At 39.6% G+C, this 23,095-nt stretch overlaps 3 protein-coding genes across 7 annotated transcripts; 1 reads left to right on the plus strand and 2 right to left on the minus strand.

Annotated features, from left to right (window-relative positions):
* Positions 1-16: 16 nt before the first annotated feature.
* Positions 17-6,212, minus strand: prkag1 (protein kinase, AMP-activated, gamma 1 non-catalytic subunit). The gene is made up of 13 exons (XM_076757187.1): positions 6,090-6,212; positions 5,018-5,069; positions 4,833-4,933; positions 4,663-4,744; positions 4,513-4,571; positions 4,243-4,288; positions 4,100-4,154; positions 3,611-3,737; positions 3,231-3,396; positions 3,107-3,144; positions 2,629-2,775; positions 2,153-2,252; positions 17-2,025 (listed from the first exon to the last, which is right to left on the minus strand). The coding sequence occupies exons 1-13, from the start codon at positions 6,096-6,098 to the stop codon at positions 2,021-2,023; spliced, it is 987 nt and encodes a 328-aa protein (XP_076613302.1). The 5' UTR covers positions 6,099-6,212; the 3' UTR covers positions 17-2,020.
* A 274-nt stretch (positions 6,213-6,486) lies between these two features.
* LOC143337158 (GTP-binding protein Rheb-like) lies at positions 6,487-12,219 on the minus strand. The gene is made up of 8 exons (XM_076757189.1): positions 11,781-12,219; positions 10,718-10,789; positions 10,551-10,618; positions 10,208-10,290; positions 9,083-9,139; positions 8,934-8,981; positions 8,258-8,339; positions 6,487-8,157 (listed from the first exon to the last, which is right to left on the minus strand). The coding sequence occupies exons 1-8, from the start codon at positions 11,830-11,832 to the stop codon at positions 8,065-8,067; spliced, it is 555 nt and encodes a 184-aa protein (XP_076613304.1). The 5' UTR covers positions 11,833-12,219; the 3' UTR covers positions 6,487-8,064.
* Positions 12,220-14,339: 2,120 nt separating this feature from the next.
* LOC143337043 (zinc finger protein Eos-like) lies at positions 14,340-22,110 on the plus strand. 5 transcript variants are annotated; one of them, XM_076757178.1, is made up of 8 exons: positions 14,359-14,519; positions 15,640-15,697; positions 15,790-15,894; positions 16,273-16,527; positions 17,229-17,396; positions 17,490-17,639; positions 17,949-18,080; positions 18,605-22,110. In XM_076757178.1, exons 2-8 carry the CDS (start codon positions 15,658-15,660, stop codon positions 19,489-19,491), a joined length of 1,737 nt encoding a protein of 578 aa, XP_076613293.1. In that variant the 5' UTR covers positions 14,359-14,519; positions 15,640-15,657; the 3' UTR covers positions 19,492-22,110. The 5 variants fall into 5 exon arrangements, with proteins under 5 accessions (XP_076613297.1, XP_076613293.1, XP_076613296.1 ...); XM_076757181.1 differs by having other exon boundaries at positions 14,373-14,479; XM_076757182.1 differs by lacking the exon at positions 17,949-18,080 and having other exon boundaries at positions 14,340-14,519.
* Positions 22,111-23,095: the final 985 nt, after the last annotated feature.

A 23,095-nucleotide genomic window follows, 5' to 3' on the forward strand; every position in this document is an offset into this window, starting at 1 on the left:
TTTAGCAAAAATGTAATTTAAAAGAAACTCAAAGAACCTTTATTGCTCAGTCTTTAAATTATAATCTCAATGCAGATTAGTACAAAACCTGTGCATTTACATACAGTTGTACACATTCAACTTCATATATACCAAAACAAGAAGTGTGGCCTGTTCCTGACCTATATCATGAAAATGGAAGGAAATGCTGGTATTTAGTGATGCTGAGAAATTCCCCAAAACACAATGAAAAAAATCGATTCAACCTATAAAATGTGACGTTCTGACATGTTATCACTGACTGCAACTGACATCAATATCACACGCCAAAAGGATATAAATCAGAATAAATCAGAACATGAAAAATGCCACAGAAATTTGAAATTGTTAATTTGACTATGGCAAGTGATGGACCACTTTTTTTTTTTTTTTTTGATTTTGCAGCATTGACGCAATAAACAAATCCCTTTAACGCTAATAGTGCCAAAACCCAAAGTGCGGGTAACAGAAGAGACAGGAAAAAAAGAGGTGTCTTTAAAGTAAAATGTTCCATCCATAAAACATGTTATACACGACAACAGACAAAACGGCAAAAAATAAAACCCATAAATATGCAGAGCTTGTGCAGTCAAACGGAATACAGCACAATTAACGGTTGTCTCTCACAGCAGATTCATCGATGCTGTTCTAGACCAATGAGGTCGTCTTGGGAGCCTAAAGTGCTCTTCCAGGTTTGCTACTTTGCTGTCTAGCTACACAACACATCAAATCTGAGCCCTTGAATTCTTTGCACACTTGTTAACATGGTAACGTGATTTAATTGTTGACAAATTGACACAAGACAGTTTGTTCAGTTCTTTAAAACTGCCTTAAAATTCATCCAGAGTGACTTTTGGAGCTGCAAGTCCTGAAGCTGAAACCTGCAGAAGTCCTGGCTTTTTGAAAATGTAGTTCGACTGTGACCGGGCCTTTATCACTGCACATCTGTCAAATCATCTAAAAACATAAGTGACCAGTACAGATGACTGACCATCTCCAAGGTCTTCAAGGTCTAATGTTTGAATGACAGATTAAACGGCCAGCATGTTGGATTTAGGGGGATCAATTGGCAGAAATGGAATACAATATTCATAATCAGATTTTCATTCATGTTTAATCACCTGAAAATAAGAATCGTTCCGCCACGTCGCACCACATCTCTGCAGTAGCCCAGAACGGACAAACCAAACACTGTCTTTAAAGAGGGGCTTTTGCATTTCTAGCAGCCACCATATGGGAGAGTGAGGCCAGGGGTGTTCAGCTGGATGCAATCTACAAAGTCACCAGTAAATGGCAATATATATGAATTGTATGTATGATGCACACATACAGAGAAATACTTAAGTAACCATATATATATATCATACTACTTATATGTACAAAGAACAGGGCTCAGTCAAACGTTGAAACGTGCCACAACAGCAGCACACACCGAATGTCGATCTGACAAAATTACACAGTGTTTAAATTTACCCTCACACAGGCTTTATGTGCATCTACTATTATGATCATCGAAATGAAATGCTGCCAACAGAAGGCAATACAGGTAAATCAGTTTTCCTTTAGCTGGTAACTGATGACTTGATTTCTATAGTCAGGAATAGATTTGTAATCTAAAGTCAGAATTAATGGTCCTCCTTTAAGTAGACGGGCACTAAGAGCCACAGAGAGGGTGGGAATGATGTGTGGTCATCCTGAGAGGCTGCAGCTCCTCTTCAGAGGTCTCTTGTGCTTTCACATCTCTCTTGTGACTTGGAATTTGGCTCATTTTATTTCTGTATGTCCGTGCTCTTACAATTCTATATTGCTGGGTCGCTAAAACTTCGTATTTTTGCAGACAGGGAGAAGTCTTCGAGTGGGAGTATAGGAAAGCTGGTTACAGGAGAGAGATGATGATGTTTCAATGTACGGTCTTGTTTCCCCTGTCACATGCCTGTTCTTTCTCTTCTTGCTCTGACCTCCTCTTAAAACTGTGTAGCTTGTCCTTGTTTGAGTTGCTTCCTCAGGCTGTGGACAGAAAAAGAAAATCACCACTTGTAAATGTGTAAATGAGTACACTGCTTTTAATCCTACTGGAATACTTTCTGTATGTGTAAGCACCAAAGATCTCAGATAGCGACATGAGTGGACTTACCCTCTTCTCCATCGGTAAGCACTAGAGCCTGGAGGATATCTGAAAGGGAGACAATTCCCTTCACCACGTCCTGCTCGTCCACCACGACCAACCTGTGCACCTGAAACACACACAGGAGCACCGTCATTACTTTTACGTCTACAAAGCAGAGTTTCAACCAGAAGAAATGATACATGCCAATAAAACTATACACACACAGCAGCAACACAATGACTGGTCAGTCAATCCCTCTGTGGTTATCCAGTATAGTGAGGACACACTGAAAAGGCAGATGTGTGCACACTGTGTTCCTTAGATAATACATCTTTTTGACTTTAAGTTATCAATGAGTTTCTATTAAATGCAAAATTGGAGAAAAGCCAGTTGGAGCCTGAGCTAATATTCAGGTAATGTTTGATTTGTGCTTCTATTTTGGACCTTTCAGACATTCAAACCAGCCGCATAAAAAGCGACTTGGTGACACATCTGACTCTCACCTCGGCCTCCACCAGTCTGTTGATGATGGCCTCCAGGGTCTCGTGCCTGTTGCAGGTCAGCACTCCTTCAAAGTACTGAGAGCGGTGCTGCAAGGCTTTGGTCACCGTCACATCCAGGTTGTTGTACGTCTTCTCTGCTGCCAGGTTCTACACAAACACGAGACTTCAGGTTAAAAATGGTTCTTCATCTTCAATTGCACCACATATCTTTTTGAAGAAATACAGCCATGTGATTCATGTACCAAAAATGCAAGTACATGAATCTCTCAAGTAAGGGTTGGTCATGTGCATAGACGCTCTACCAAATTTTGTATATAATTTGATATTAAATTATATACATTTTATAGACAAAGCAATTAATAGAGAACATAATAACAGGTTAATCAATCAACAATAATAAAATAATTGTTATTCCTATTTGCTTTTCAGCAAAAAAAGTATAATAAATACATGAGTAGATACTGATAGATCAACTTACTATAACATCAAATTTTGAGTATATATCCACCACTCGACCTGCAAGACACAGGCAGCGTATCAACACATAAACAAAATTCAATCAGCCATTAATGTAAAATCAACATTTCAACCAGCCCACAAACCTTTGTCATCCACTACTGGGAGTGCTGACACTCGCTGCTCAACAAAAATACCCAGCGCTGTGTACAGCGGTGTGTCTGCGCGGACCACTGCTATGTTCTGAAATGTTCCAATCTTCAGGTCCTCTATAGTTTGTTTCAAGAATGAGGGTTTTGGCATCTCAGATATCTGATAACAATAACAAGAGATTGTACAAACTTGATTAAAACTGCGAGCAAAGAGATGACTTTGTTAAACTGTTTTACAGTACAGTTTCCTTATCTGTAGTTACTCTGTATTAGACATCTGCAGTGTTATCAGCAGACTCAAACACTTCAAAATCAACGGCAGATAATTTCAAGCCTTTCATGTAGTAGTGACGAGAGAAGGCAAAGGGACTCACAAAAAGCTTCAGGAACTTGAGAATCCTCTTGTGTGTGAGGATATAGAGTGTGTTCCCTGTAAGGGGGTCGATCACAGGCAGTCTGTGGATCTTATTCTTCAGCAGAGACGATACTGCATCATACAAACTGTGACACACAGAAGTTAAGAGAGGACCAAGTTAATCAAGTTAAAGTAAGAAAAAATTGCTACGAGATCATTACTGAGTTTGTCAGCTGTTGGTATCTCATGCCGTAAATATTGTGGGTACAAACAAAACTAAAAAAGCTGCAACTTTATATGAAATATTGATAATTGCATTAATTTATTCATAAGTTTCTGTCAATCACAACCATTAATCCCACAGACTAAACCATTAGATCAGATGGCCCAGCATACAACATCTGCATGTTCAGGAAAGTGAAATTTGATACTACCAACAACATGTAGGTGCCTGGAAGTGCAATTGCAAACGAAGCATTAATTTAAAAACAAAACAAAAAAAACTCACCTTGCATTGGGAGATATGCTAACCAAGGGCTTGAACGAGTCTTGAAGGTACACCTCTATTATAGACAGGAACAGACAATTTAGTTCAAGACCTTCAAGATTTCCAGAGTAAATGAAAAGAAATACATGATTCATCATTCTCACCTCTCCATGTTTCAATTTTGTGTTCTTCCAACTCATATATCTGAACCTGAATGATTACAAGGAGAGAAAGGGTTGAAGTCTTTAAGATGAACTAAGAAAGAAATGAAGCTCTTGATACAAAGGAAAGAAGAGAAAGGGCACATTCAGCCACATTTTAGTTAAAACACAACCTATGACAAAATAAGCCTGCTGCCTCAACTTTGAGATTTAACATGTCACACCCAGCATTACAATTCAAGGAATATAACAATTTGGGCTCCGCTGTCTTACCAATGGAGATTTGTAGTAGCGATGAAGGATGTTAATGAAGTCTGTGATGGTGAGCATACCTGTGGAGATACATGAAGAGAATGAAGTCAGTCCTTTATTCAATGCAGTCTCACACAGAGTGAGTGTGTGCACACTGGAATTTTATCTTACCAACAAAGCATTGCTTCTTACTGTCCCACAGAGGTGCCGCTCTTACCCCGTTAGAAACAAGAGCGAAAAATGCCTTCTTGACCTGTTAATCATGCCACAGATGTCAGTCCACAACATTAGCTCATGAGATAGAGTGCATTTTTTTTTTAGATTTAAAGTTTTTGTTTCACCTGAAGTGACGTATCAAACACAACCAACTTGGAGCTGGTCGGTACGAGGTCATAACACCGGTGAGACTTCATAAACCTGGTGTACACATTGTGCTCTGGGTCTAAATGAATGAGACAGAGACTTTGGATGACATTTGTTTGCCGTTTTTAAATCTTTCTCACTTTTGGTCTCATGAGATCTTTACCTTCTGGGACTGAGTCCTTTTTGCCCTCAAGATCATCAATAGCTACTGGAATCTGAAATAAAAAGTTAAAGGTCATTAAGATTCAGTTTGTCGAGGCGATCTCCAAAACAATGCATGTGAATGTATTGTGTTATACAAAAGCCTGCATAACGAGGCTAAACAAACCCCAGACGACCCAGCACACCGATACCATCAGGGTGATGGACAGAAGCACTGATTGACCCGCAAAGTGAGGCTGTTACTATAAGAATCATCATTGACAGGGTTAAATTTATGTACAGGGTCGTTATGATGTAAACTGTCACATTAAGGTTAATATTGGAACTGGCTGTGTTTTGCTTAAAGTGGTTAGTGTATGAACATGTTAGCCGTACATGAATGCTAATGGCGGATTTAACGTTACATTTATGGAGCTGCAGGTGTATTGCATTATTAGGACAGACGCACGTACACAGTGAAGTGACGCTCAGGTCAGCTCACGTTAGCTAACGTCATCGGAGAACTTTGGCTAAGCTCAAATGTTTACTTGAGCAAACGTTACAAAATTAGGTTATAGATATAGTCGCTATTACAAAGGATTAATCTGACACAAACCTACTGCTATAATTCAACGAAGCCTGGGTGGCAAGGTGACAATATTATGTGCAAACAGAGTAACGCTACTTTGACCATAATAACGTTAGTAATGTTAGCGAAGCATTAGCATTAAGCGAGAGCAGCGTCCGTGTTGACGTTAACGAGCCAGTCGAGGTGACTTTCCATTTCAGCTCTGGCTTTTACGCCAGAAAAATGGTGAGACAGTATGTGGCATGCTGTCTTATTTAAGTTATGTGGATGAAGGTATAGTCTGGGGCGGAAACCGGTTACATTCGCCAGGGGCAAATGTGTTTCCTGACGGTTGACAAAGATTACTGCGAGCTTCCCTGCTCTACTGTTCTGCCAAGCTAGCTAGTTAGCTGCTACTGTTAGCATGCTTAGAAAAAGTCACGTTACTTAAGTTCTGTGGAGAGGGTTTGCTGGAAAGCTAGCCTGTTAACGATCTATACTTAATAAAGTCAGCTAGATGACTTACACACTCCATATCCCATTCGACGTATCGCTTTCCTGTAGCCGGGTTCGTTTACAATTGACAGGATCGTGCAAAACCACCCGGGTCCTCCGCTGGAACTTGCAATGATCAACTTGAATGGCTGTACAGTCATTACCGTAATACAAGTAGTGTTACCGCACCACAATCTCCGGACTGAAGCACACCACAACTTAAGACCCGTGCACAGAATACTGTCTACGTCAAAATAGCCGTATACAGTAATTTCGCGTTCAAGTGAAGTTCACGCTGTAGATAACCCAATAACAAACTACTAGTTATTGTAGTATATCAACGTATGCGCCGCTATGCAGTAATATACTGCACAAGGGACCTTTTATACTACTTCGAACTACCTAAATAATATGCAAGTCCGCACAATGCAGCATCAAATGAGTAACAGATTTATTTATATACAAAACTGTTTACAGCAAGATTTCTGAATTAACATTGACCCACAATGGGGATATTGGTGTTCATGTGCACAACACCACTTGCACCATGGTATCAAGTCAACAGAAGGAGAGGAAAAAAAACCCTTAAAGAGCACCTTGAGTCATGAAGGGAAGCAGATGAGGGAGTTTGAAGAACTGTAAGGCACAAGACACAGCATCACCAGCTTCTCTTCAACCATCATCAATCACCCATCAGTCATCTACTTACGCAGCAAAGCACTTGATAAAAAGTTACAAATACCCACTACAGGTCCAACATGAGGGTTGTGGGAGAAAAATCCACATTATGTCATGTCTTTTTAAGGCTACAGGATCTAAGAAAAACAAGTCATGAAGGATCTCAAGCATCTAACAGTGATCAAGCAAGTCCACAATATGAATTAAATGGACTACATGCCATCCTGGCTTGGTTTTATGAAGTTTGCAAGAACCATTAAATAACACCATGAGATAAAAAATGACTAAACTAACTGTGGCCATCGGTCAATTAAAGTCTTAAAATGCAATTAAAAAATTGCAACTCCACAATGGTCATAATTATAACGCACTTATAACCATACACTCTAAGGATACTGAAGGGAGAGCAAACCAGCATCACTCAAGATATAACCAATAGTACCAAACCAATTTCTAAGATTCTATTTACACTGTATAAAAAGGCCATAACCGGTAAATATTAAAGATCTATTCATATCTATACTAAATTTTCTCTTCGGGTTGTCTGTAAGATAACATCTTTATTACAGTCAATAAGAAGAAATTAAACTGTAGAAACAATGGAAGAGGACTGATCTGCTTAGCAAAAGATCTTAAAATGTGAGTAGTTAGATACACATATAGATTCCTCCATCGTGAAGACACAGTTCAAGAGGTCATTGGTGAAAGGTACCTCAAGATGAGCTGAGAAAAATTACAGTGAGAAGAACTGTGAAACCAGAGAAATTTCTTATATGAAATCTCATTCCGGGATGTTCAAGGAAATCCACCAGTTGTGAGAAATACTGACATTTTAACACCACATTTAAAGCAATGTGTACTGTCACTATCCATCGCTGTTCAAAGAAGAGTTACTATGAGACATGAGCCAATGTCGTCTCTAACGTCAGATTTACGAGTAGTTATTACCATAATATGTTCCTGAAAAAAAATTGATGCAACTCACTGGGACCAATATGTCTGGGGATATTATTTTGTTTTCTGAGCACCTGGTTGAATTCCAAGTCAAGATGTTGCCCAGTAATAGATTTCATTTCAATATTTAAAGTAAGTGTTCACCAACGGTGATTAATCTTGCCCTTAGAAACTTCTCCCTGTGGTTACAATTAGTGGAATAGTTTATCAACTGTCTGGACAGTTGCCTTGCTATATAAATCAATCTGGTATCACAATGGAGCAGAAAAGTTCCACTGCAGTGTCTTGGTGTCGGTGAGGTCGCGATCGGCAAGCTGGTGACGTTGTGCCTCCTGTCTTCAGCAAATGAGCTTACTGATGTCCTGGATACACTTTTACATCATAGCGCACTTCTTCTCTTCTGGGGGGGCATTTCCATCAGCTTTCTCCATCTCCAAAATGATACGCTTGAAAACCTCCACAGCAGTCTGCATTGCAAGAATATTGTCATCAGAGTGTGAATCTGTGTCAGAAATAATGTGTGGACTGCAACTAGGAGTTGGTATTCAAAGAGGAATCCACCATTACCTCATTCTCCTTGGCTGAGGACTCCATGAATGCAGCACCCCAGGAATCAGCAAGTTTCTTTCCCTCTTCTGGCTTGATAACCCTGGGAAAAATGAAAAAAACTCCTTTTGTATTCCATGCAAACATTGACATAGGGCACTCTTCTTAAAGACTGTTTGAGGAGATGGTGACAGAAGCATGTGACATTTTCTTTTCCGTTGCCAACAAACTCGATGACAAGACCAAAACCAACAATGTGTTAATCCCTCTAATACTTTCCTCAAGCCAAGAAGTTCCTTTTGAGGATGCTCAACATTCAACAGGCTGCAAACATATACTTTGAGTCAAGAAAAAGTTTAAATAAGTTCCTGAAACAGCTGAGCAGTGTAATTTGAGCTGTATATTCGGTGCTATACTGAGTATATAAATACAATGCAGTGCTCATGTCCATTATAATGAAGGAAAATGTGATCTTGAGCAACAGCGTAACTCATTGATGCATTTGTTTTTTGGACAAGGGATTTATTAACGCTACGAAAAATACAGAACATCACTGGACTTGTCCTTTAACTCCCAAAACAACAAAAGCTTTGCATTAAAAATGTCTTTATCATTGAATTATATTGAGTGTTAATGTATATTTTGCAGTTCCAGTATATGCAGTTTATATTCTAAAGACTTTCAACATCTTGATTACCTTTCCATGTGGAGATCTTTTTTGTTCCCCACAAGAACAGTTGGGACCCTAAAAACAAAATATGCTGTTAGAAAAAAAAAACACTTGGGGAAAAAAAAAAAAAAGATTATTTTTGAAGCATTCAATTTTAAAGATTAAAATAAACTTACTGAATCTTCCCAACCATGTCGAGCAGCTTGTCATGTAGAACCTGCACAACTTCAAAACTGAACAGAGACAGTCATTAAAGTGCTTTTAGAGGCTGATCTGAGAGCAGACAGTATGTAACTCTAACTTGTATGTTACTTACTACTAAGTTACTATTATAATACACTGCCGGTTCAAAGAGCCCTATCGTTAAAAATATGTGGTTAAAGCAGTGGACCAAGAAGTAGCCCATTGAGTTGAATAAACCACGAGAAACTACAGCCCTGACAATTACATAGAACTGATTCCACCCCTCACTGATACAGTATAAAAAAAATGAATGTCATAAACCTACTACTGCAACTTTGTGGCTTTAGATTACAGTGTTTGTATACATAACAGTAACTCCCGTACATAGTGGTTCAGGAATAATGTATTATAAATGCTGAAGTTTGTATATGTTAAAATACAATGCTAGCATCAATCATGAGACATGTAGTGATGTCTACCTAACAGAGTCTTTAAAAGTCCGGATGAAACAGCATTTCAAGAGTATCCACCTTCCATATCGTGATGAATTTCCAAGTGCAACAGGATAGGCAAGGGGGACATGGCGTTGGGAGGAATTTGATTTGAACGTTGAAAAATGGACGTGTCGTAACAAACACGGATAATTACAATGATTCTGGCCTCTATTCAATCGAGGAGGACTACTCGCCTCTTTCAACACCTTGATCACCCCAGTTACTGGAGCAGGTAGACGTACCCCTCGTCCATCCCACAGAGCAAGATCTGAAGTGGCAAACGTTCCAGTGCTAACTAGCAAAATAGTGACTTCTAGGTCTGTGCCGCTAAAGATTAATGATGATGGGCGAATGTCATGATATCATGGTTGAAATTGGTTGGTTTAAGCTTTCATAAGCACACGACATATTTTGTTTTACAGGAAGAAAACCTGATTGGATTTTAAGATAAGAATACATAGAAATTGATTTTTTGTTTTGCATACAGAGTAAAATGGTGCACAATATGACCACTGATGTGATCTTCAAGGATTAAAAAAGGGATTTTTCATTTCATCAGCTTTAAAACTTTACAGTGTATGCTTCGTGATTCAGACAAATATGAAAACACAACCATCCACTCACCTTTTCAGGGAAGTCACTGAATAGACAAGGACATACCCATGGATGTCCATTGAGTGGGATTGGTGAAAAATTGAGTACTCATCCTACAGACAGAGGAGAGGTATTGTAATCTCATTGGGTATGACTGTTATAAACACAAAACATGACTAAATAGGCCTTTAATACTACATCTTCTAGCACTGACACTTTCAGTTAAATAGACCACTTGTCAATCGGACACCTGAATACATGTCACTATGTCAGCAACGCCTGAGGTTAAATATGAGCATTTTACAGATTAGCAGTGTCAATCTAAAAACAAGGGTTTAGCGCTTGTGGCAGATATGGTGGTAGATGAACTTACTTGTCCAGCTGTGTCAACCAGCTGAAGATTGAAGTCTTGACTATTCACGCTGACCAATTTGTTAAAGGCTGGGGAGAGGGATGAATTGCGTTCACAAAACATGTCTTTGCATTAAGCAAAATCAATTGTGACTTGAAATATCTTTCAAATAAAATAATGTCACATACTGTTTTCGATGGTGGGGTCATAGGAGTCAACAAACTGTCCTTCCACAAACTGTATTGTAAGAGATGACTTTCCTGCATGGGAAAAACAAACATAACATGATTGTCTCACTACCATTTCAATACAACATTAATGCTATCTTTGTATTTATGATATCAGCGGTATTGCCATGGTAAATATTTTTATCATACTAAATCACATAGCTTATTTTGAGATGGTGCCTCTGTCTTATTTAGATAGATCCACAAATTAATAGCTGTGATTTTGGAGAAATCTGTGCCCTGTCAAATTCTGTGATGACAGAGGATCAACTAAATGACACAGACCACAGGATGGACACAAACATTGACAGGTGAAGTCAAAGTGCTCGTCAGATGGATCTAGCTTTTGCTACCACAGTGTTGAAAATGTGTGATCCCCTGCTCATCTGCGCGGTCATTTTTTTTCTTTACAGCTATTAAAATTATGCGACGTTATCTAAATGCTATGAAGGAGCCATGCTTGGTTATGACTACTAAAATAAATTATGAGAAAACGCGTATGCAGTGGCGATACAGTGAAAGGTTTATATTTGAGAAGTATAGCTGAAACGTCGTACTTTTACTTTGGTACAACACCGGCCACACAAGGACATTTTCGAATATAAACGATAGGTATTATCTTGGTAGGTTGGCAAATATGGTTGCAGACTGATTTCCTAAAATTATGGACATTTACAGTTCCATCTTGTTATGTTTGACATGCTAGGCTAAAAGTTTCGACACACCACTTGGCACGACACCAGGATGTTACCGGCTGAGCTAGCGTTGACTTTATTTTCACGGAACACGTTACAACTACTAACAGATGGCCAACCTTACAGCGAGACAACAAAATAATGATTAAGGGTTGTTGAGTAATCAATTGGTCACCAAAAATATGTTAACACGAAGAAACAGGAAAGGTAAACTAGCGTTATTGGTGTCACTCGGATACATTCGAGAGGAAAACAAAGCCAGGACGTTAGCCTGTTAGCTAGCTAGCTAACTAACATTAGCTGTGCACGAGCTCGTGTGCTTTACTCACCTACAGACCTGTAACCTATGACGGCAATCTTTCGATGTTTTGGTTGAGGCATTGTAGTGAAAACGGTGCTCAATGGGTTTTGATAATGTAGTACACCACCTAGTTTTACTACCTAAACAAACTTTTATCGCCACATTCGTCTCACATCACGTGACAACAACAAACTTTTCGGAGCCGCCGCTCGAGCTCAGTGCTGGGCCTCAAACTGGAAGTTCAGAGTTTAAGTACAGCAAGTACAACTTGTACTTATCTCAAAAACTGGCCTCTTCCTGTATCAGATATAGTAACCGATGTAAATCGATAGCTTCAAATGACGAAATTGACGTTTCAATGGAAATTGGTAACGAAAAAACGCTCGTTCAACAACGCGATTACGATTTGCAAGTCAAACTAACGGAAACTGTCATTGTGTAAGCACACCGTCGTAAAACCAGCGAATACGTCAGAACTGACATGGACGTGCATTCTGGCTAATTTGTACAGTAGAGGTCACTCTTTGTGCGTCCCAGCATGTTTCTGACAGCCATCCTTTTCAGACTTTTCCAGACTCACCTCCAGGCCACAGTCATTAGTGAGACTGTCATATCATCCAGTGAGGGATTCCATTGTTTCAGTGTAGAACAACACTGAGGAGCTTTCAGACCTATGAATGTAAAGTGTTAAATGTTAAGAACCTGGACAGGTGTTTGCTCACAACCTGATCTGAACAGGTTTTTATGCAGGAAAACCCATCCTAGAAGGTACTGTTGGGATTAGTGTTTAGGATGTTAAATAACTCACTGTCTGCTGTAGGTCTGTGTTGTGTCTGTCTGATACGCCACGTCTCTGAATGACTGATAAACTCAGCATTTTATATCTATTTGGGGGCAAACTTGAGCTAAGTCAGCTTATTCTCTTATCAGGTGAATAAAAACTTAAATCTCTTAGTTCACTGCACTCGGTCATGCATACAATTTAGTTTCTACATCAAAATTTATATATCTGGTGCCAATGTAAAAAGCTATCTGTTTAATTGAAGTTATTACTATGTCTTTTAAGCCATACCAAAGGATGCAAAGAATACAAATGTATCAGTGAATGAACTCCTGAGCAATGTTCAGACTGACCACTTTGCTTTTTAATCTACAAATGGAACAACAATATGGCCTCATTAAACACATCCAAGGAGATTGTCTGAGCACTTAAATGTCTCAGATGGTCAGGACACTGTATGCATATCTGTTGAATGCTGTACTGTTTATTGGTTAAACTGAAAATATACATTCAAACGGTCCATGCATGCACCTACTTCTTGTTTGTGAAAAAAAAAAAAAGTATATGAATGAAGACAATAAATGCTCCAGTGCCCACCCATACAGATCATGCAATCCTCTGAGCCTGACCCCTCATTCTTAACCTTAAATTAGTGAACATAATCCGGTGTTCTCTTGGAACATAGAGCATTGTGGACCTATTTTAACAGGCAACAGTGAAAGGAAATTTATATTAACTATTGTTCTGAGATCTGTGAATCTAAATCTGCAAGTCTGTGATGTAGGCACCACCAGCATGTAGGAGTATTCAGTCTCATGCCAGCGCCTGCACAGCTGGCACTAAGATTTTCAGACTGTTTAACTATGACAGGGTATGGAATTTCAAAATGTTTTGAGTCCCAATCAAAATGCCACAGAGAAATTAAACTATTTACTTACTTATTCTTTGATCTGATATTTCCTGACATAACTAATAATTGTGTAAATTTATGAGCAAAGTTCTTGCACAGCTGACTTATGTTAAGACAAAATGAAACTGATGCATTACAAAGTTTGGCTCATGTATAACAAAAAAAGTTTAGGTTGACAAATATTATATTCCCTTGATTGTGGTACTGAAGAATACTGTATATCACTTTAGTATGTTTCATTTGGTACAGACACGCAGGTATTGTGTTGGCTCTGGTATCAAAAATAAATAAATAAATAAATAAATAAATAAGCAAGCTTCTAATGATACCAATTACTACTTAGCCAAACACAGTCCATTGTTCTGAAGATAAAGAAAAGTCACAGAAACAGTTATTTAAACACTCTAGATGGGACACATAAGGAGTTCCTCCTTTTGGCTCCTTCTGGATCCCAGCATACGGTGTCCACCCCTCTTTTTATACGACTTTGTGCACTGTCCAAATGTTGGGAAATGTTATTAGAAGCCTGCAATGTTAAGACAGTGAAGCATCACGACAGATGTGGTTCAATATAAATAAGCTGACACTAACAAGTTGGATATGTACACCATTTATTAACTTGCGTAGTATTTTTTTATTAAAATCTTTAAAACTGTTTCCATGTGGAGACCCCAGAAAGTAATATCTGCTGCAGCTTTTAGAGTACAGATTGAACTGTATGTCTGTAAGAAGACAGCTGCACGAATCTTAATCAAAAACACAGAGAAGTTACTTATTCGTTTTAGTAATGTGCGTGCGTGCTGAATATATTAATTCACGTTGATTGGTAGAATTTTTTTGTGTGCAGATTCCCGGTTCATGTAAGGCTACCCGCTGCTTGTGGTTGAAATGCAGCTACAGTTGTACAGTTGCACATTTGTAATGTAACCGGAAATTGTTTGGAGCTAGAGGTAAACGCTGCCGGGAGATGCTGCCGTCATAAACAGGCAGATGAAAATACAGAATAACCTCACTGAAACGGCCCTGACAGGGACAGGTAATGCAACTGTTACACAGAGAACCGGACAACTTTAAAGGTATTTGCATAGTTGACTGTCTCCGCGGTGTTGTGTTGTAAAAGTCAGCTTCAGGGCTTCAGAGAGAGCTAGCTAGCCAACTAGCTAACCTCTAGCTGGCTAGCCATAGCATTTGGGAGGCGGTGGGTGCCATAGCAACCGTTTAGGAAACATTGACTGTGAAGGCTAGCTAGCTAAGATAGTTCAAGCTAACGTTGGTTTGTTATGCTAACGTTAAACGACGTCGTAGACACTTGAATGTCCAATTTAGCGTTTGTCAGCTAATTAATGCCTCAAGTCAGTGTTATCCACGTTGTGTCATCGCCCATATTACTAAGCTAACTTAAAACTTTGCTCCATTCTTTTCAGTAAACTGTCGAGGATGGCAAAGTCTTGTAACGTTGTAGTGTTGAGTTTAGCTAACTTGGCTAACGGTAATTTCCATCACATGCAGTAAGCTAACGTTAGCCACCAAGGCCGATCCGTAAACTTGGGTTACCTCAACCGCACCGTTATGTAAACGTCAGAGTAGACGCTATTTTTCCCCGTTGCGATTTGTATTTCAGACTAGTTTGTCTCAGATGAGCCTAGCGTTAGATTATTGTAACATTAACATCTTAACAGTCACTTTAGTAATGTTATTATGGGTCAACCTAATTGTAACTCAGTCAATCAGCTCAGCTGTGGCTGCTAAGGTTTGAGTTGGCGCTAACTTTTCTGGTACGATTAGTCAACCGATCTACATCAGCTAATCTACAGTACATGCATTGTTAACGTTAATGTTATTTAAATATTGGTGTGGTAGCGAATGTAGTTATGGGTTTGTCGTTGCTTAAATTGCACCGACAAGTTGACGATAGTTGTCTGACATCTACGATAGGTTTTAGTGTTTTTGTCAATTTTTTTGGTCGTTGAAAGTGATGTAATTTGTGAATTGCAATGTTTAACCTGACGTGCGTTAGTGGCTACCGTTTCATAATGAGATGTCAAATTGGACCTCTGACTGCTCTATGTTTTCCTGTCATTTTAATTGGAGTTGCAGTGTAGCGGTAATCACAAGGTTGGCGTGTGTTTGGTTATGTTTGAGTGAACTGGTGCCTGAATGAATGTGTGAGAGGGATAATTCTGACTGTCATTTTAGCATTCATCTTAAACTAGTATGGATGTTGATGACTGCAATGGCCGGTCTTACATCTCAGGTAGGACTCTTTTTTCATCACAGATATACTTGACTTAAACGGTTGGTATATTGTTCAATTGACATATCTTTTTTTAATCATTTTGGTCGTAGCCAGTGGAGATTCTTCAATGGAAAGAGAGTTTTCTGGGACCCATGGAGGTCCAACAGTGAGCACCCCAAACAGCAAGGAGACCTCTCCTAGTCGCTCCCTCAGTGGTCAGTGAGAAGTGTCTGTCTCACAGAATGGGTGGTTATCAAATCCCATAATCTTAATTATTTCACAAGTCACTTCTTTATTAATTCCCAATATATAATGGGGCATATCAGAGTCCTGTTTAATCTTATTGTGATATTTTAAATGTGTTCAAAGGTGTACAATCGTTTTTATGACTATTTTATCATTCAGATTACACTTAATACATCTAATATTTATTTCACATTTAATTATGGAGGCAGGCCTACTGTCATCACATAAGTGTTGACATGTAAACCTTTGCTCACTCTCTTGTCTTTTACCCTTGAGTCTGGCAACATGCTGGTCAACATTTTATCATGTTTAAGGCCTTCTTTATGTTTGCTCTTGTACCTCTGTAGCCAACTCCATTAAAGTGGAGCTGTACAGTGATGAAGACCCAGGTCGCAGTACTGAAGATGAAAGAGGGGAGCGAGTAGAGGAAGGAGGTCCAGAGCAGGGATCTGAGGCTGTCGGAGGCTATAGGGAACCCACCAATCCTGAGATCATGCCAGCTGGAGCCACGAGAATGCCAAATGGAAAGCTCAAGTGTGAGATCTGTGGAATGATCTGCATTGGGCCTAACGTCCTCATGGTGCACAAACGCAGCCATACAGGTGACAGAACAGTTTCATCTGGATAAGTCTTCTCTGTGAGAAGAGAAGAGATCCAAAATCAGACTTGACACAAGTATTAACAAAATGTTAATTGTGCAGGGTTGTGAACCCTATCTGGTCATTAAAGGTACGCTATGCATGCTTTTCTTAAAAAAAAAAATTAAGAAAAAATTTTATAGACTCATTAATAAGTGACCCCCCCCCAGTCATGGAGAGGGATAAATACACTGCCTAACACTAGAGGTTTGTTGTGTATTTATCTGCAGGACCCTGTCCTCTGCCTGTATTTAAAATAAAGTACAAACAAAAACTCTTGGTAAATTGGCAACCTAAGATGATGACAGGGTGAACACTGAACAGAATAGTCATTTTGCATTAAGTTTGCGTTATATATATTTTATTTTAGTTAATTTTGCTGCCATAGTTTAGGTCCACACTCTTAAGATATTATAAGTTTAGGTCAGTTCAGTGTTTTTATCCTCTGTAGAGACAGTCAGACAATCTGTGCATTACTCCTATGACATGACAGGACCACTGCATAGGGAAATTGATGAATATCATAGAGTCTCTTAAGTCGCTCATACATGCCACTAAAGAACAAATCTGTTTGTAAGAGTGATTCTTTTCGCACAAGGCCCAATGTGCCCGATACTATAGATGTAGTTAAAGAAGTTGGGTTGACAGGTTTAATTTATCCTCAGGTGAGCGACCATTCCAGTGTAATCAGTGTGGCGCCTCCTTCACTCAAAAGGGTAACCTGCTCCGCCACATCAAGCTGCACTCAGGGGAGAAGCCTTTTAAATGTCCCTTTTGCAGCTATGCTTGTCGAAGACGAGATGCACTCACTGGCCATCTTCGCACTCATGCAGGTAGGACAAATTCAAGCCTGATGAGTGATTTTTTTTTTCTTATGATAGTGTACAATGACAGTAATTATGCTATCCTCCCATTTTGTCCCCCAGTCTCCTCTCCAACTGTCGGGAAGCCGTATAAGTGTAGTTATTGTGGCCGTAGTTACAAGCAGCAGAGCACCCTGGAGGAGCACCGTGAGCGCTGCCACAGCTACTTACAGAGCCTGGAGTCACAACAGCCATCCGGTGCACAGAATCCAGGTATGGTTTTATGGCAGTCAAGGAGCTGACATGTCAGAAGTAAACAACTTTTTCTCAAATAACAGAATAACTTAAATAACAATGTGCTGTTTTAAATATCATTTTCCAAAGGGACTGTACTAGCATCTAATCTAGAGATTAGAGAGTCTACCTCCTTAACAAGATAATACACTTAGTTTCTTTTCAATCCAAATGCTGGTTTAGATTCTGCTCAAAACCAGCATACAATGTAAGCATTTGGGATAAATGCTGTCTAGGTAATAAGAAAACCCCCAAAATAACATTACAATTTGTTTGTACTCTGCGCAGGAGAGGAGATGAGAGAGTTAGAGTTTATACCAGACTCTCTACTGCAGCCCTCCTCAGACAAGATGGCATTTATCGATCGGCTCGCCAACAGCATCACCAAACGCAAGAGATCCACACCACAAAAATTTGTAGGTGAGCATTTGGTCTCAGTGTGGACAGGTTGAGGAAACTGCAAGCAGCATTAATGCTGGAATTGGATACCACATACAATAGTACTGATCTTTTTCTGCCTGTGATGTGACCACCAGCTTTCACAATTTTATGTATCTAAGCCTTATGATTTACCATCTAAGCAAATGTCAAAGTGAATCATGAACTTTGTTGTGCTTCATTTTGACATTTATTGATTACAATTGCATGTGGTGAGGGAGTGGATACAGGTACAGGGCAAACAGTATAATTAAACAGTTAACAAGTGAACAGTCGTAAACCTTATAATAGACAAAATCACCATAATTCCGATATTTTCTAAGTATATTGACTCCACATCCTGGATTTTATTTTTTATTTTTTATTATTGTCCCACACCCCTGACTGGAGGAATGGGTTTGACCACCCTGATGGATGGTATAACTGAAGTGTGTGTGTTCATATCTTTTTTATTGAAAATGCAATTTTGATATAGTGTAGTATAAGGTCATGTTTCTCTATTGCAGGACAGAAGCACATACGTCTCAACCTTGCAGATGCACCTTATGAGCTCAGTGCTGGTTTGGATAAAGACAGGGAGATGCACGCAGGGGACCTTGAAACCCCACACTTTACTGGTCTGGGAGGAGAGTATGCTGGTGTAGCAGGTAATGGAGGAGGAGGGGTGTCAGACTCACTGAGGCCTCTACACCTTCCCACCACTCACCCTTCATGTTTATCAGAACTCAGGCCCATCCACAGCTCCATTCACAACCCCGTCACTCTAGGCCAGAGGCTGGATTGTACAGGGACTGGAGCTGGGCTGGGAGCTGCAGGTGTAGGGGGGAGAGAGGCAGCAGAGGGTCATGAAGACCTGCCTGCAGGTCGAAGTCACGCACCCTCACCTAGCAATGGTTGCCAGGACTCCACAGACACAGAGAGCATGCCAGATGAGCCTTGCAACAGCACTGCTCCGACTCCGACCCTGCACAGTAACAACGGCCATCACCTTCTCCACTCCAACAACCATCACCCGGCACCTCCTCCCATTGCACACCGCAGGAGTCGGGACAGACACAGTCCCAGCCACGCCAAAGACAGGGAGGTGGAAAGAGAGGATGGAGGCCACTCAGCCCTCCCACCTCCTGCCCTCGCACCGACCCCCAGTTCACCCACTGCCCCCTCCTCCACCTCTAGGGAGACTTTTCGGGTTGTAGACGGGGAGGGGCGAGCTGTGCGCTCCTTCCGTTGTGAGCACTGCCGTGTGCTTTTCCTGGACCATGTCATGTTTACCATCCACATGGGCTGCCATGGTTTCCGCCAGCCTTTTGAGTGTAACATCTGTGGTCACCGCAGCCAGGACCGCTATGAGTTTTCTTCACACATCGTCCGCGGGGAGCACGTCCTCGACTGAGGATAAAAGGTGGACACCCTGCTTCACCTAGAGCTATCTTTACACTGAGACAAGGACCTGGCTGGGTTTGGTCTGCACACGAGCTGAAGACACTGATGACATGAAACTGATTTGAATATTTCAAACAGGCACTGGTACAGTTAACATGTACCAGCATGAAAGACAAGCTCGTATGTGTGTTTCTAAAATTATAATAGTGGTCCTAATTATTTTTAATGCACTTTCAACAACAAATCCATTTAAAATGCACTTTTGATTAAATGTATTCTAAAGTAGATGAAGAGCCACTTTTTCATCCACAGATGTGCCTTGCTCCAAAATTCAGGATTCAGACCTGATGCACAAATTGTGGTAGACAAATCTGACTTTTGTCCTTAACTGAAAACTTTCCCTTCTTGTGCACTTTAACAGAGAGAACATTGAAAAAAAAAATGCTTAATGTGAAGTTTATAGGCTCACCTACAATGGAATCTGTAGAGGTTTTAATGCCTTGTGCTAAAAGCACTCATTTCATTCAAAAGATTTTTCCATCTCGGGGTCGATTCTGTACAATAGATTGCTTTTTATAAAGAGAAGTGAAGTGCAGACCAAACTCAGAAACCGGGTCCAAGTTGAGTAGATGTGTTTGAGGGGTTGTCCGTGAATTAGAACTGCACTTTTGTTGAAACAGGGGTGAGGTGGAAACGTCTGAGTGTGTGTGTGTTTGTGTGTGTGTGTGTGAGAGAGAGAGAGAAAGAAGGAGAACATGAGAGAGTGTTTTTTGGAAGTAAACAGAACAGGTGGAAAATGAAGGCCTTTGTGTGTATGAAATGTTTTGTTTTTCTTTCCTATGACTGCTTTTGTTGCACTGATACCTGCCAGAATACTATGATTATATTAAACTGTTTTATGGAATACATTAATGACCTGCACATTTTTGACAAAATGTGAGAAAAACTGTTGGAATGTTTTTCTCACTAGGAAAGGAGTACGAGTATCACTGCCACAATCTTAGAGATTACTGAAGAGGTTAGGGTCTTTAACATTTTCCCTTTCGTAACTACATCAAACTGCAAACCAACACTAATCTATTTATGCTATATTTAAAAATCATTTTGATGTTCTATATCATTGTATTGTGCCTTTCTTCACCCTGATCACACCTTGTTGACCAGACTGAAGGACATGAACTATCAGCTGTCATACTTAGTTGAAACAGATCATTTTGGGTGATTTTAGAGATCATGACTTACAAAACAATTTACTTATTAAAGCTGTTTTCCGGACGCTATAAAGTCTCTGGCTTAGAGCTTTGCACAATTTTTACTTTGATCAATTTGTTGGCAAAGAACCAATTCTGCTAATTTATCAAAGACAAAATGTGCATGGCATTTGGCACATGCTGCTATGACATGATGACATGAATGAGTGCAGTGTGGAGCGGTAGTTAGCTACCATCCTCACAGGTTAAATCCAAAAAAAAAAAAAGGTGTTTTATTTGAATTTTCTTTGAACACATTTCAGTCCATGGTCACAGTCAGTGGTGTGACATTAGAGTGAAAGAGGTGTGTATTTGAAAATGGGTTATCAATGGTGATCTGTAATAAATTCTGATGTCTGGGTGATATGGTGCAGAAATGAAATGTATGTCAGTTAAAAGAACGCTGTCAGCCCTCGATTCTGTCTGTTTACATGTTGAAACAGTAGAGGTAGTCCTTTTAGTCACCTACACACTTTAAGCACAATACATTTTACTGTCCAGCTAACAGCAAGTCCAGATTACAGAATTGGGCACAAAAATCAAAACCTAGTTTGTGTTCATAAACAGGACATTTGTAGATGAGGTGTATCGCTCCATGTACTCCATTATAAATAGCCACAAAAGTAAGTTTGGGACAGACTGAATTTTCATTGATCCTCTGACATCAAAAACAGCTGGAAAAAGCTGACTTGAGCCCAGTACTTTTGTGTTGCACAGACAATTTGCTTATTCAACAAGTTTTTCCGTATATGTTGAACAAAACTGGTATTGTGACATTGTTTCATGTTCAGATTCTTTTCAGCATCAACAAGTGTTGCTTTTCAGATGTCTTGCAGGCTAAACAGAAACCACTGAACCATTCAAGGCACTTAGTGTCACATTTCAGTGTTGTGAATGGTTTCCTAGTTCTGTCATAGACTGAATCCTGTATGAAATCTCATTTTTTAAGTAGTGGTCCAGAGGCACAGAAAGCTCTGAAATACAGTTTTTATGAAGAGGAATTAAAAAAAAGTTCTTGGTTTTCATATTATTTGTGGATCACCATGAGCGGGGGTTCTGTATATCACCAAATAAAGGTTCCTCCATGGCAGAGCCAAAGAACCACTACTTCCTACTGTTAAGCACTTTTCCCTATTACAGTGGCAAAATGGAAAAACTAGTTAAAGTGAATGAATATATTTGTACATATGTTATGAATTAGAAAGACGCTGCAAGGTAATATTCCTCTTTTCATTGCTGTCAGTAAAACCTTGTAGATGTTAAAATGTTTTTTTGTTTTTTTTTCTAGGAGTTATCTCCACTTAGTTTTGCAGAAGATATTTAGAAAAGATCATGTGGGGTTTCCCTTTCAAAATAAATATTGTAAATGCTTACCTCAATTTACTTTTGTTACTAGAATTCCTTCTTAAAGTGAATCTGCGTTTGTTGTGATAGATGGTGAGGCTTTGGTGGAGGACAGAGACAGTGCACTGTGGTGGTCTTTTCACCACTACAGGATCACAAACTTTAATAGGTGGTGAAATGTTGTCTCTTCCAAAGCTGTAGTTTTATTTAATAATCAATTTATCTCGCCTTAATATAAGAACAGAGACTGTTAAGTCATCTTGGGACAGAAGTTTGTTGTGAATCAAACATGTCACAGAATCTTGAAATATAGTTTCCTGCAACCGGATAGAAAACATTGACAGCGTGACTTTTACATGATTCGACACCAAAGTTGTCATGTCAGTTTGCATGGGCAAAGTATGCCTTGACCAGTTGATTACATCCTACTTTACTATGTATATTTTGATTTAGGAAGCCACTTGTATCTACACAAAGGCCCAGGTGTGATTTCTGTGTACTCGGCTTTTCTATTGTGCCTTTGGCTCGAGGTCTTTTCTGCATTTAGTTCTCAAAACAGTTAAACTTCTCACATTTGAGTACAAAGCTTAGTTTTCCAGTTGTTAATTCTGCAGTGCGAGTACTGCACATTTCAAAAGGCTCCACGTTATTTTGTCCATCTTTGAAACTTGTTCACCAGCAGCTGTAGAGTAAACCTAAAACTGGAACCAGTTTCAGTTTTTACCATCATTAGAGCTCAGATCCATCAAAAGGACTTTGGTAACGCAGACTGCTGGGAGCCAGATAACCAACTAGACACACAATGTGTAAAGCTTCATATAGACCTGAACCCTCAGCTGTTTTGGTGACCCAAAGTGTGACTAATAATGTGCAAATATTAATAAAAAAAAAAAAAACCCTTGAGGCCTCTCATCCTCTGTATTAACTTAGGTTAAAAGTTCTCCATCAAAGATTGAGCGAATTCATTAACTGAAAAAATTTAGCCCTCTTTCCTGTTCATGAATTGAGTTTAGGTGTATG

This window comes from Chaetodon auriga, chromosome 2 (genome assembly GCF_051107435.1).
Source record: "Chaetodon auriga isolate fChaAug3 chromosome 2, fChaAug3.hap1, whole genome shotgun sequence".
NCBI classification, from domain to species: Eukaryota; Metazoa; Chordata; class Actinopteri; order Chaetodontiformes; family Chaetodontidae; genus Chaetodon; species Chaetodon auriga.